This window comes from Convolutriloba macropyga, chromosome 4 (assembly GCF_964194025.1).
Source record: "Convolutriloba macropyga chromosome 4, txConMacr16.3, whole genome shotgun sequence".
NCBI classification, from domain to species: domain Eukaryota; kingdom Metazoa; phylum Xenacoelomorpha; order Acoela; family Convolutidae; genus Convolutriloba; species Convolutriloba macropyga.
In genome coordinates, this window is record NC_134471.1 from 34248647 (window position 1) to 34263901 (window position 15255).

At 35.8% G+C, this 15255-nt stretch overlaps 2 protein-coding genes across 4 annotated transcripts in view; one reads left to right on the forward strand and one right to left on the reverse strand.

Annotated features, from left to right (window-relative positions):
* Nucleotides 1-15255, forward strand: part of LOC142337634 (dynein axonemal heavy chain 7-like) — a 291470-nt gene that overhangs the window by 203371 nt on the left and 72844 nt on the right. The gene's annotated exons all lie outside the window — the stretch shown is intronic.
* Nucleotides 1-15255, reverse strand: part of LOC142337937 (NF-X1-type zinc finger protein NFXL1-like) — a 62127-nt gene that overhangs the window by 8812 nt on the left and 38060 nt on the right. The window contains exons 9-11 of the mRNA XM_075387571.1: nucleotides 9891-10080; nucleotides 5774-6000; nucleotides 1094-1253 (exon numbers count right to left, since the gene is read on the reverse strand). Of these exons, the coding sequence (XP_075243686.1) occupies nucleotides 1094-1253; nucleotides 5774-6000; nucleotides 9891-10080 (577 nt within the window). The remainder of the gene's footprint in view (nucleotides 1-1093; nucleotides 1254-5773; nucleotides 6001-9890; nucleotides 10081-15255) is intronic.

The window sequence follows — 15255 nt, forward strand, 5'->3', positions numbered from 1 at the left end:
TAAAAAACTGGAAAAAGTTAATATTTTTTAATATTACAAAAACACATATATCTAAAAAAATTCTATTCAGCCAATAGTGTGCCAAGATGCTCGCAAAATAATAGACAAGTCATAATAGGTTAAGAAACTTGTCTAAAAACAGAAAAAAAACCGAAAAACTGCAAAAAATTAATAAAATTAGTTCCAATTTTCAACATTTTTCGTCATATTTCTCAAAAAAATGCTTCATATCCACAAAACTGTAACCACGTGTTAACTAAAAATTGGTTAACCACGTGTTAACTAAAAAACAAGTAATAGGGTTATCTTCAATACCCATTTGAGGCAGTAAAACAAAACAATAGTAAAAAAAATCGTAAAAATTAGCCCAAAAATCAGCAAAACACATGAAAAACATCCGAATTAGCATAAAATTCAAATAGATTTTCAGAAACCTTCAAATCACTACCAAACCCAGCCTAAAATTAAAAGCAAATCATAACCAAACCTCTCAAACAAAAAAATTGAGAAAAAAACTGCTTTAAAATGCCGCACGTGAACAAAAAATTTCGCTCGCTTACAGAATTTTTTTCACACCTTAATTTCTCGCTCTCTAGAAAACAGCTATATGAACAAAAAACCACTCTTTTCGCTCCGCTCTTCGTTTTGTTCAGCAACAAAATCACTCCAAATTTTTTCACGTGTTTCATTTCCCGCTTCAAAATTCACTCCAATAAAATTGATTAAAAAAGAACTTCTCCAATACTCCTCTTCGAGTCGTAATAAAAAGACAGCGCCCCAATACAATTCAAATTCTTTGAATTGTAAAAAAAATTAGGAGCGCTATAATAGCCGGTTGAGAAGATGAGGGCGGCTATTAAAAAGGTATTTCGAACAACCATGTTTTGTATCGATCTCAATATCCTCATGTGATAATTGGTTTATATTGCCAAGATCACAATACTCATACGATAATTGAAAACCATAGACTAATTCGACCAGAAACAACACTATGAGAAAATCAAACATTCGAAGCAGAGACCAAAAAAGTCCAACAGTTTCACTTCCAGTAGTTAGTTTCGCTTCCACATTATTATATTTTTGATAGTGTAACCTTTGGTTTGAATTTGGTCCATACAGCCGAGTGACAAGTGGCCATGCAATTGTGTCCACACTTGGGCTGTTCCTTCTCACAAACCTGGTCACAGGGGGGACAGAAACCACTGTGGCACTTATGGGGCTTCTGGCTCTCGTGATGACAAGCCGGAGGACGCCTACACCCATATAATACATGTAAAAATTAATTTCAACTAATTTTTTAAAATTTAATATCGTGTCAAAAAAAACAAACAGGCGAAACGTTAATGCTACAATTTAATTTTGAAACCAAAACATTCATATAACACAACAAGATTTCTTCGAAACCTCTTTTTTACACCCGAAAAAGCCAGTTAAAACTAACATAGCTGGCAGATTGCTAGAAAATAACCTCCATAGCACTGTAGACCTGCAGTCTCAAAGAAAATACACCGAAAAGAAAAATTTCTCTTCTTTTTACCAATGGCAAATTTAATATTTTGATTGGGAATCTATATAACTTATTGCTGCTTCAACTAGCATTAGCTCTTCTCAGATAACCTTCAATTAGAGTGAAAACCAATCACATCTTGAATTATAGTACCATATCTTCTTGAATTATGGTATGGAAAAGTCATCATGGAGTGAGGTAAGGTAAGTCACGTGTGACCAAAATCTTAATCACGCGAATGAATAAAAACACGCTCCTCTATGAGTGAAGAAACGTCACGCACGCAATTCAGTCCAAATTTCATGAAGACATGAAGAGAATATTTGAGCACTGACATCATTCAGAAAAGCTAGAATAAAAACATTTACGACCTTATTAAGAAAAAATACCTCCAAAGCGGCAAATATTTAAATCTTAAGATACAATTATGACAGACAGAACTCACTGTGAAATCTTGAGATCCTTAAAATCAGTATTATTAGAAACATCATCTGGACAATGGTCAATATTCTTTGGATAGGCAAATACTGATAGGCTCAACTAATTTAGCCGGCTAAAATAAAGGTCCGAGTTAACACTGCGAAAGCATAAGGCAGCTATTTTTCAAAGAAACTAAACCAAATGTATTTGAAGCCTGAACATTAATTCTGGCGTCACTGCAAACAAAAAATCAATTTTACCAAAACTTGAAACAATGGAAAAGAAAAGGAAACAGAATCATATTCAAAGGCAAAAAATAGCTTATTGCCAAAACCTAGCCCCGTGATCATTTGCAGAAAAAAATCAGTCAAAATCTCAACAAATAATTCCAGTAAATTCTCAGTCCTGCATTATATTAAAAGAAATCGAATGCAACAAAAATTGAAAAAGACTAATTGGTAAAATTTCAAAGTTTAAAATCAAATTTAATTTGAAGCGGATAAAGTAGGACTTTTCATTCTTTAGCACTCGAGGCTCAGTAAAATACGATAGCCATTCTCCTGTCTAAAAAGGTCAAAATTAATAACGCGAAACTAAACTCTCTGACCATGCACAGAGAGCCACCTTCTAGTAATTAAAATACAAAAAAAACTTAGGTTTTACCATCTTAGAGGATAAAGGGACGTTGCCATTTACACTATTTTTTTTAGAAAAAAGTTTGCTCAAAGATCCAAAAAAACTAAAGGATAAACAGAAAAATTGACAAACAATTGAGAAACTTGTGCCGATTGAGCCTTGAAACGCTTTATAAGGCTCACAAAAGCAATGTGATATCGATTTAAGAGGGTTACACAAATGCAACATGTATCAAAAATTATGACATTACGAACATAACACACTAATGTCGGTCGAATTGCTCTCAAACGACCAGCAAACGGTTGGCTTCGTCGGTTGGTTTTACTAACCACGTTTCATTGAGGCTAGCTTTAGCTTGATTCAACTCTGCCGCTTTTATTTTTCTAGCCTTGTTAGTAAATAAATCAAATAAAACACTGAAACTTCAAACATTTAAAAAATTTAAATGAAAAGATTCCTGATTTCGCAGTGAAAATGTTCAAAACTATTTTATATCTCTGGAGTTATGTCAAGGTTGGCTCCGTCAGTAGCTAGCTACGGTTTCGTGAGGCTATCTTGTGCTTCGTTCAACTCTGTAGCTCTTAGTTTTCTAGCCTTTTTAGTAAATAAATAAAAAAAACTGATTTGAAAAATTTGCAAAATATTGCAAAATTTAGAAGAAAAGCTGCCAGATTTCGCAGTGAAAATTCTCAAAACCATTTTTTGTCTCTGAAATTATTTTTGTCTCTGAGTTATGTCAATTAACCCATCTGCAAGACTTGAAAAGCTTTGTTGGCCAGTAATGATCGCTAAACTCAGAAAAGGAAAAAAATATATATTCAAAAATTTTGAAAACAATCGCAAACTCTCATTAGAATCTTCAAAACCCTTTATTGTCTCAAAAGACAATCCAGTATCCATATTTCAAGCATTAAATAGTTTCACTGGATCAAAAAGATCCAAATAATGACAATAAATGTCCAGAAAAAATTGCAAATTTTGTAAAAAAAAAATGTAAAAATTCGTGGTGTTGAAAACTTGAAAAAGCTTCCATTAAATTTAGAGATTTTACAGCAACTTCTTGTCAAACCCTGGAGGAGGTTACTCGGCTCTCGAGGCTAGAGAACCCTAAAAACTGACAAAAATATTCAAAAAAACTTGAAAAAATGCAAGTTTTATAAAAAAAAAAATAGCTTAAAATTGTCCTATTAAAAATTGGAAAGCTATTCCATGGCAAATAGAATTTTTTCAGTAATTTATTATCAAAACCTTAAGGACGCTTTCTGGCAGCTGCGTCTGGAAAAACGTGAATAGTTTAAAATAAAATCAAAAAATTGTAAAAAAAAAATTGCACGTTTTGTCAAAAAATATGCTAAAATTCGTGACATTAAAATATTGAAACCACTCCGCTACCACTAGAAACAAGGCAGTATTCTATTTAAAAACCCTAGAGGAGGTTTCTTGACACCTTAGGCTGAAACAACTCAAAAAATGACAAAGATTTTCAAAAAGCTTGAAGGAAATTGTGAAAATTAGTACAAAATTCCGTGTTTTTAGCGATCGGTTGTTCTTCAGGAACCACGGGGGGGGGGGGGGGGGGGGATTCACCGGAGGGTTGTTGGGGAGGGAGGGTGGTGCTCAACAGGGGGTGGGGGGCAAAATGCTGTGTGGGGTGGGGGCAATAGTGGGGGGGGGGGGGTCAACAGTGGGGGTGTCTTAACCTATTAGGACCGTCCTTCACACTATAAGTATAAGTCTCCAAAACAGCTTTAGCTGAAACAGAGTTGAAAGGCTCTAAGGGCACTTAATGCCCGCTGGGTGCTACCTGTTTATCCCGTTTTTGAGGACGAAAAGTCAAAAGCGTCAGACAAAAAATTGGTCAAGCGAAAAATCGCATGAAAAAGACGGACAGGACTAATATAATTGCTACAAACTTCGCTTGAGAGCAATTTAAAAAAAACCGACAAGACTCAAATAATTGCTACAAACTTTGTTTGAGAGTAATTAAAAACAAATTACAAGCAATAAAATAAATGGGCCAATTGGACGAAAAACGGTTTAAACGGTTATCCATATGCGCCATTCTCTCAAAAACACGTTTCAAAGCCGAAAAGTCAGTTACTGAACGCAAAAAAATAATACTTAATATGGCAATTTTTTGGGTCGTAAAAACCATGAGAAGGCCAATAATACCCCCCGCTATCTCTTTGCGGCTAAAAACGACACTCTACAAATGCAATTATTTCTCAATTTCCTATAAGAATTTTTCAGACATTCAACACACTTACTCAGATAAGGCAGTTTTGTTTAGAGGGCCTCCGAGTTTAATAAAAACAAATGCTGGAAAACAAATTAACTCGAAGCCATAAGGAAACACTACCGAAATGGTAAATGTAACAAAAAGTATTTTATCAACTATGTGAAATATCGTAATACATTGGCATTTCACAACTATACTTTTTAACGGCGACATGATATTAACTTTAACTATTAACGGCGACAGGATATTTTACAAGGAAACCAAAAATGGGGAATCTAATTAACTAATTCTATCAATAAATGGTTTAGCAGCGTACATTACGCACTTTAAAATTGATGTTTTTATTCTAAAATAGCCGAGTTTAACATTTGAAAAAGCATTTAACATTTTAGGAAACTGAAAACGTCAGAATTAATGCGAGATCCAATACTGCTTAAATTGACAATCTTTCTATTTAACAAAACAGCAACTGGAGATATTAAATTATCTGAACGCAATCACCTGAAAACTAGCTACGAAGGGAGACAGATAGCTGAAAGGCTGACATTTGACAGCCAGTTAATTAGTTCTTAAAATTAAACAGGATCAGATCAACCCTCTGACACGGAAATTAAGTTGTTAAAAATGAAAACCACATATAATTGGTAAGTGATTTGGGACTTAGTTTAGTGCTGGATCCAACACAAGAGGAACGACAATTTCCTTTATTATAATACTCAAGGATAAACCGAAAGTTGCTATGTTAATTTTATCAAAGGAACGGAATTGCTCATGACGCACAGTTTATAGGCTTCTGAAGCCCCACAAAAACATTAGATTACGAACAAACCCATGTTGCAGAAAATATATGATATAGCGTATGTGCAAAATGTCGAATAATTATAGTGTGCGCATACGTTGAGAAAAAACACTCAAAAAAAGGTTTCATTCCAGCATGAGGAGTTTAAGATAATGGAGCAATTGATACTTACAAGCAGTTCTTCTGACAGTTTGGTTTCTTGACTAGTTTCTCTCGTCCACATGGGATCTGGATGGATGTTGCACCACATGGACAGGAGAGACACTTGGTCTGTTGGCAGGGGTAACATGGTCCAGAGTGGCAGACCTGCTGGCACTTGTGGTTGCCACAGGACAGCACTTTCAGACACATCTGGTCACACGGTGCACATTGCTGTCCAGTGCAACACTTCTTCTTACACTATACAATAAAACGAAGCATTAATTCGTTAATGGATATTTAAAATATAAAAGTTACATGGATTTTAGAATAGCACGATTCGTAGCACTTTAAATTTTAAATATAACACCTAATTACACAGTTGAAACAGTGAATTAGATAAGACAGAATTCAAGTGTGAAAATTGTGAAATGTGTAGACCGACAAGGATGAGCAATGTAATTTAAAAAATAGTTCACCGTAACTCCTTTTCGAGTCGTAAAAAGGAGAGCGTATAAATACTGTTTGGGAATCTAACGAGAGTTTCAAATTAGGACAATTAAAAGTTGTCGTTTCATTCCCAATTGGTTTATGCTGTATAAACATCAGAGCACTTAGGCAGATTGAGTAATAATGAGTTACGGTAAGGTAGCACCAGCACCAGAGCTATAGTCGTTCTTGTCGTAAATGAGAGGGTTAATCAATTTTTATTCTTTATTCTACATTCTTGTTGGGTCTCTTATTCATAATCAATTTTCATTGTGTATTGTGCATTCTTGTTGGGTCTATCTTATTATTAACTCTATCAAATGTATTACATTTAATCAGTTGTTACTGTGGTACCTACTACATACGCCTGCAATTCACGACATAATTGACTGAGCGACTTGCTCTCAAACGACTGGATAGGCCGTGGTCTTTGTCAGCAACTAAATGGGGTAAGGGAACGCAGGACGTGAGGATCTAAACTGCCAAAAACATGATTTTATGTCTTCTCAGTAGTTTCGTAATTTGTACATCTAGATAGTAATAACATCTCTGCGAACTGCTAAGCGTCTTAATGCCCTCTGCGATTAACATATTTATCCCGTTTTTGATGCCGAAAACTCAGAGGAAAAAAAACTATCGGACGAAAATTTGGTAGTACGAACTATCTCATAAGAGAACCAACATGAGCAACATAATTGATACACATTTCGTATGAGAGCAATTACAAAAAAATCAGCGACATAGAGACGAAGTTGCCCTTTTCAAAAGAATGATCTGCCAGAAAACATTCTGGCCAGAATATATAGTAGGGCAATTGCCTAACGATTCTGGACTACGTGGCCCAGTCATAACCACGAAAGCTGAAAGGATCAAGAAGGACAATTGTTGAGAAGTCGCTTGTTTTGAACTGATTGTATGACGTCTAGTTCTCGAGGTATTTTCTACACTTCACCGCAGTTTTTAACGTTTGGACAAATCTGACTCGAGCAAGAAACTAGCAAATGCATAGTCCGGATCACCGCTGTGGCAGGCGGATACATGCAATATGTCCATTGGGAGGGCTTGACGAAGGAGCGGGGTCCAAATCGCGCCAGATGGAAGAGAGTGGACTTGAGAGTGGTGCGCTTTGGGGGGGGGGGGGGGGGGGGGGCTTAGGTGGCGAAGGGTTCAACAGATTAAGAACTGCCCTTCACACAATGAATTTGTCTCGCTAACAGTTTTGGTGAAACTCGTATTCAGAGTCTAGTAAGCCGAAAGGCTCTAAGAGAACTTAATGCCCTTCAAGCGCTACCTGTTATCCGTCAAAAGTTAAATGGGTCAGACGAACAATCAATCGACCGACATAGCATAAAACATAGCTGGTAAATTGCCAGAAAAGAGCCGCAATAGCTTTATAGATCTGTAGTCTCAAAAAGGTAAAAAAAGACAGACCAAAAAAATTTATTCTTTTCACTAAGCGCTGAGATGTTAAATTTTGATTAAAAATCTGTAAAACTTACTGCTGTTTCTATTTGCTGCTCTAAAAAAACCTTCAATTAGAGTGACAAGGACTCATTTGACCTTATCTCTTTGAAATAAAGCACAGAAAAGTCAAATTCAGAGTGAGGAAGTAATTTTTAAGAGTGATGTAAGTCACGTGTGCCCAAATTTAATCACGCGAATGAACAAAAAAAACTAGCTCCACCTAGAGTGAAAAATGACGCCACGCACACAATTTAGTTGAAATTGCATGAAAGAAAGAACAAAAAACAGATTTGAAGTGGTTGTGACGTCATATGGTCGAACAAAATTCTTGACAAAATAAAAAAAAAACATAACCGACTAACGTCGGGCGAATTGCTCTCATACGACCGGCAAGTGGTTGGCTTCGTCAGTAGCTAGCCACAGTTTAGTGAGGCTAGCTTTAGCTTGATTGGACTCTGCAACTTTTAGTTTTCTGGCCTCGTTAGTAAATAAATCACATAAAAAGCGGATTTTAAAAAATTTCTAAATATCGCAAAATATAAAAGAAAAGCTTCCAGATTTCAGTGAAAATGATCAAAAATATTTTTTGTCTGAGGAAATATGTCAAAAAACCCGTCTACAAGACTTGAAAAGCTTCATTGGCCAGTAATGATCGTTAAACTCAGAAAAGGATAAAAATATTCGAAAACTTTGAAAACAATTGAAAATTTTAAGAAAACCTTGCTAAAATTCGAGATATTGGAATCTTCAAAACCATTTCATAGTCTTAAGATACTGTCCAGTGTCCCTATTTCAAGCTTTAAATAATTTCACTGGCTCGTAAAGATCCATAAACTATGCGATAGCTTATCATCAGAACTTGGAGGAGGTCCCTAGGACCCTGGTGCCGGAAGAAATGATAAAAATTCAAAAGATTCAAAAAACAAGGAACTTAAATATTGTAAAAATTGCTGATATTAAAATCTTGAAAAACATTCCATTACATCTAAAAGCTATGCAGTAACCCATAACCAAACCCTAGAGGAGGTTCTGTGCCTCTTGAGGCTGGAGAATCTAAAAAATTACAAAATTTCAAAAAAAAATTTGAAAAAAAACTGTTTTATAAAAAAAAGTGATAAACCAAGAGAAGGCCAATAATAGCCTCAGCTATCGCTTCGCAGCTATTAAAAAGACCATAGGATTTAAAAAAATTGTTGACTTCGTTCGAGAGCAATTAAATATACACAGTCGAATGCCGGAAAATAGCCGCAACTGCTTCCCACAACCCCAAAAAGTCAGTCAAGCGAAAAATCGCATTAAAAAGATCACGCAGCTAAAAAAATGTTACAAATTTCTTTGAGAGCAATTACAAAACACTTTCATAGATTCAATTGCTTAAACCTTCGTCGACTTAAACTCAATTGCTTTCATGTTCAGACTGCTTTAATGACCAGCTTTGTTATATTTAAAACCTGGTATGACCGTGAAAAGGTTGGTAGCTTATCAAGTCACTTAGATAGCTAATCACGTCAATTAGAATATGAAATGACGCTGAGAAATTAAAAATACAAAACCAAATTCGGTGCTTTCTTTAGTTTTAGTAGTAAGTTGCCGCGAACTCAGCAGCTGAAATTGTGAATGAGAGCATTTGAGATCATGGAAAAATCTAGAAGCCACTTGAAAAATCAGATCAGAAAGACACAAAAAATCAATTCCGCGAAAATATCTACCACAGTTGGCAGATTGCAGGAGAGAAGCCGCCGTTAGACAGACTGACCGACGTTGAGGTGACGACAGTCTTATACTTTTTTCCGAATGTCAAAAAATATTCTAAATTTGTCTAGTTTTATCAGATTTGATTTTAAAAAATGGTGAATTCAGCCTCTATATCAAAGAACACTAAGTTTAATACTATCCTCGGTTAGCAGTATGCTCCTAGGAACTTAATGAAAAAATTGCTTTCCAAAACCGAAATCTTTTAAACACCAAATTCTCACTCCACTTGTTTCCGCTCCTTTTACTACCCCATTGCGAATTGAATTAATAGTCAAATTTAACTTCTGACAACAAAAATTCGAGAAAATTGTGAACAGATTAAAAATGCAATGCCAATGTATGCATAAAAGAGTGACTTTCATATAGTTTGAAGACATTGATGTCAGAGTCTTTTGATGCAGAACACTAATTTATGACTAAGGAATTGTGATGAATAAACTCACTTGGTGGCGTCCGCAGTTTCTGAATTTGCCGCACTTTGTGTCACAATGGAATGTTTCAGTACAATGCACCTGTCTAGATTTCTTGCCACATGCACATCTCTTGGATACCCGCTGTCTACACGGCCCACAGTCACCATGGTGACATAGGTCCTCGCATATGTGCAGACCACACGAGAGCGCCTTCCGACATCTGCACGTCAAATGCTCCAGTTATATTAGGTAACATAGATTGACTAGTTGTGCATGTACTATTGATGCACCACAGACTATTCTTAATTTAACAATATGCTCAGAAATATGCTCACCCCACTGTTTAACAAGCTTATAATGAAGTTCAAACAATATTTAAGAATTAAGAGTCATTATCTCATAAAAATAAATAATATGTTTGTTGAATCTGAAAACTACTACCAATAACTACACCACTCCCGAGCAGAATTTGAGCATAACCGTAAAAGGACAAAAATATTAACAAATTACGGGATTAACACTACAAAACCGCTCTATTAGAACATCATTGTTTGAAGCAGCTTCGCGCAAGTCAACAAAGAATTAAGGAGTCAATAGATTGAGGCAAGTACAATTGAAAAGTCTACATCACCATAAATTGCTGGATCTTATGCTTTAGTCATATGTATTAAAAATTGTAAACCATCACAACTAGAAAGGTCAGAACAAAGATAGATATTCTACCCTACGGTTTTGCAGAAATAATTCGAAGATCTTTTTTATCAATCATAACTATTGTCTCTCGGCTAATAATGAACGGATACCCAACATGACATTTCGCTTTTCAAATTCTAGAACTAAATCAGCCTGCTCTTCATGCAATAATAAATAGAAAGAATGGAGAACTTAAGCTTCAGATGTCCGCTTGACTTTATCCTTGATCAATCATAGAAAGATTCTGTGGGTCAGCTTAGCTGATGTTCCGGATAAATTTTGTCTGTCGAAAAAACATATTTGCACAACAAGTAAATGACTCACACGAACGGTCAAAGTTAATTTCGAGAGCAATTTTGAGATGCAGTTATGATGTGAGTATATAAGTTCTTTAAGCGCGTAAAAAATTCTCCGGAGACTTGACTTCTTGAAAAAAACAAAAAACATACCCGGCAGATTGCCGGAAAATAGCCGCCGTTGATTCCAATAAGCATGATTGGGATTGAACGAATAGAATATATTGAAAAAAAAAAGATTTTTGTACAAAAATATTTTTTAAGTCCGATTTATTTTGATGGCATTTCGTAGTTGAACATAACGTACTTCTGTTTCTTAGAGAGAGGCTACAGGGGCTACTATCAACACCAGTAAGCATTAGAGGTGGTAACTAAGACTTATAGGAACGACGTTCAAATAGCGGGCATCTAAAATTGGGCTTTATGGGTTTATCCCGTTTCTACTTCTGACTTCAATTTTTTATTCCGACTCTGTTCATTTTGAATTGCTTTGCTTAGCAACCGATGTTCAAATTCACTTTTAGCAGAATGAGAGAAGAGAGAAACTAGCCTAGAGAAGTCAAAAAGATTTCACGCAAAATCTCGAAAAAGCGGCAAAATGGTAAAGCGAAAAAAAGTTTGACGAAGTAAAAAAAAAAAAAATACGAGCGCAATAATAGCCGGCTGAGAAGATGAGGGCGGCTATTAAAAAAACACAAAAAATTGCAGGTTTAAAAAAATGCTAAAAATTTTGACAACAAAAAATTGGAAACTAATCTATGGCCCAAAAAAAAATAAGTTACACATCAGACCTCAAAGGAGGTTTTCCAACCCCTGGGACTGAAAAACATGAATATTGACAAATGTCAAAAAATTTTTAAAAAATTGCAAGTTTTGTCAAAAAATGCTAATATTCGTAATGTTAAAATCTTGACAAACATTCAATTACAACTAAAAATTATACAGCAACCTCTTGTCAAACCCTAGAGGAAGTTCAGTGGCTCGTAAGACTGCAGGAACCAAAAAAAATGACAAAAAATCAAAAACGGAAAATTGCAAGTTTATTAAAAAAATTGATAAAATTTGTGACATTACAAAGTTGAAAACCATTCCATCGCCAATAAAAATTTTTCAGTAACTAATTATCAAATCCCTAAGGAGGTTTTCTGGCCCCTGGGTCTGGAAAGACTTGAATAATGAAAATGAAATTGCACGTTTTGAAAAAAAAAACACAAATTCGTGATGTTAAAATGTTGAAACCATTCCATTACCACTAGAAACCATGCAGTAAACTAATATCAAACCCTAGAGGAAATTTTATGACACCTGGTGCTGATAAAACTAGAAATAGGTGCGCAATAATAGCAAACTGAGAAATTAAGGTCGGCTATTAAAAAAACATAACCGAATAACTTCGGGCGAATTACTCTCAAAAGACCGGCGAGCGGTTGACTTCGACAGTAGCTAGCCAAGGTTTATTGACGATAGGTTTGGCTTAACTAGGGGGCATGAGGTGAGCGCAGCGGGGGGTCACTGCAGCGGAGGGTGCAGCTAAATTGGGGGGACTGATGTGAGTCGAAGGGGGAGCGTGAGATCAATTTCTAAGAACAGCCCTTCACACAATAAGTATAGGTCTCCAAAACAGTTTCTGTGAATCGCATACTTGAATATTATTGCGCTGACAGTCTCTAAAAGTCCTAAAGTCCACTGGGCGCTGCCTCTTTATCCCGTTTCTCAGGACGAAATAACATGAGTCCGACGAAAAATCGTCAAACGAAAAATTACATTAAAAAAGACAAACATGATGAAAACATTTGCTTCAAACTGCGTTTGAGAGCTAGTTAGGTCACTTATGATAAAGCATTTCTACGTATATAAATCAGCGTTGATGTCGATAATCGATGATATCACGCCACAAAACACTAGCTGAAGTGCGGAACCAACAAAAAGAGTTAAGGAAAGAGCGAGTGTGTGAGACAAAACGTGAACGAGAAGGAACGGGAAAGAAACCCGAACCGTCAGAGGGAGAGCAAGAGAGCTAGCAACATTTTCTATGGTGCGATTCGACTTTGCAACTTAGCTTTCTAGCCTTGTTAGTAATTAAATCAAAGAAAAAACTGATGTGCAAAACTCAAAAGAAAAAATTTCCAGATTTTGCAGTAAATCAAAGTTCAAAATATTACCTTTTCTCTTCTGAGTTCTGTCAAGTATCCCATCTGCAACACAAAAAAGTATAGTTAGCCAGTAAAATATTCCAAAATTTTGAAAACAATTGCAAGTTTTAACAAAATCTTGCTTAAGTTCAAGATATTAGTATCTTCAAAACCATTTCATTGTCCCAAGAGACCATCCAGTATCTCTTTTTCAAGCTTTAAATAGTTTCACTGGCTCAAAGATCCATAAACTTGAATTATCAAAATTTCCAAAAATTTGAAAAAATTTGTATCAAAAAATTAACTCTAGGAACTAAGCAGCAGCTTATTAACTATCATCAAAAATTGGAGGAAGTCCCTGGACCGCTGGTGACGGAAAAAACTTGAAAAAAATGCAAGCAATTTCAAAAAATTTAAAAGTTCTGACACTGAAAAAAATTGAGAACATTTTAAGTCATAGGCAGAAAAACTTTCAGTTACTTATTATCAGTTACTTATTATTAGAAATTTGTTCCAAAACCATTCCATTGCCCCCTAGCAATTATGCAATAACCTACTATCAAACCCTCGAGGAGATTACCTGTCTACTGAGCCAAGAAAAACTGAATGACAAAGTTGAAAAAAAATTGTCTGATTGACAAATGGACAAATATCAAAACTGGCAAAAATTGTAGGAAAAGTTCAAAATTGCAGATTTTATCCAAAAAACACTAATATTCGAGACTTTAAAATGTTTAAAACCATTCCATTGATACCAGACATCATGCACTCCTATTATCAAACCTTAAAGGAGATTCCCTGGGCCCTGAGACTGGAAAACTAAAAAAAATGACAATAAATTTTGAAAGTTTGCAAAAATTAGTATCATGAAAGTTTGAAAGCTTGAGACTTGAAAGTTTGCAAAAACTAGTATCATATTGCGTGCTGGTGTATGTAATACCAAAACAAATAGCTCATAAAATGGTCATAGCGGGTAATTTTGTCTAGCTTCATTAACTTTTAAAAACTTCAACCTAAGACTAATTAAACAAAAAACTCTTAACACAAAAAACAAATGCATCATTTTGAGCCAAAAACTTAACATTTGAACCTTAACTTAAGGTCAACCCAGCTGCTGCACCACCTTAAGCACTTGAAGAACAAAAGCCCACTTTGGGCCACTAAGGAAACTTTTTGCTCGCTGGGATTTACCTGTATATCCCGTTTTGGAAGATCAAAGTCAATGAAAAATGCGTGAAAACATCTTAGCCCCCAAAAACACACAGACCACAATAAACCACAGCGCTCCAATACAACTCAAATTCTTTGAATTGTAAAAAGCCACGATGTCCCAAATAATAACCGCTATCGCTTCGCTGCTATAAAAAAGATAAGAGCACCAACACAATCCAAATTCTTTGGTCTTTAAAAAGACGGGGCACCAATACAGCCGAATCCCTTTGTATGGTAAACAATAGAAGCGCAATCATAGCATGCTTAGAAGCAAAGGGCGGTTATTTCAAACATAACCGACTGACTTCGGGCGAATTGCTATCAAATAACCGGTAAGCGGTTGGCTTCGTCAGCAGCTAGCCACGGTTTAGTGAGGCTAGCTTTAGCTTAACTAAGGGGCGTGAGGTGAGCGCAGTGGGGGTGCACCGCAGCGCGAGGGGCTGCTTAATAGATTAGGGGACTGAAGTGAGTCGGAGGGGGTGTGAGATCAATTTCTAAGGACCGCCCTTCACATCAAAAGTATAAGTCTCCAGAACAGTTTCTGTGAATCGCATAATTGGAGACTATGAGATAACAGGCTCCAAAAGAACATAAACCCCACTGGTCGCTACCTCTTCATTCCATTTCTGAGGGCAAAAAATCAAATGCGTCAGACAAAAAATCAGTGAAGCAAGAAATTACATTAAAAAAGGAAAACAGGATTAAAATATTTGCTACAGACTGTTTGAGATCTAGTTAAGTCATTTAAGATACAGCATTTCTACTATAAATCAACGTTAATGAGGATAATAGATGATATCACGCCACAAAACAGCAGCTAGTTAAAACATAATTAAAGTTAAAACATCTTAGCCCCCAAAAACACACAGACCACAATAACCCACAGCGCTCCAATACGACTCAAATTCTTTGATTTGTAAAAAGCCACGATGTCCCAAACAATAACCGCTATCGCTTCGCTGCTATAAAAAAGATAAGAGCACCAACACAATCCAAATTCTTTGGTCTTTAAAAAGACGGGGCACCAATACAGCCGAATCCCTTTGTATGGTAAACAATAGA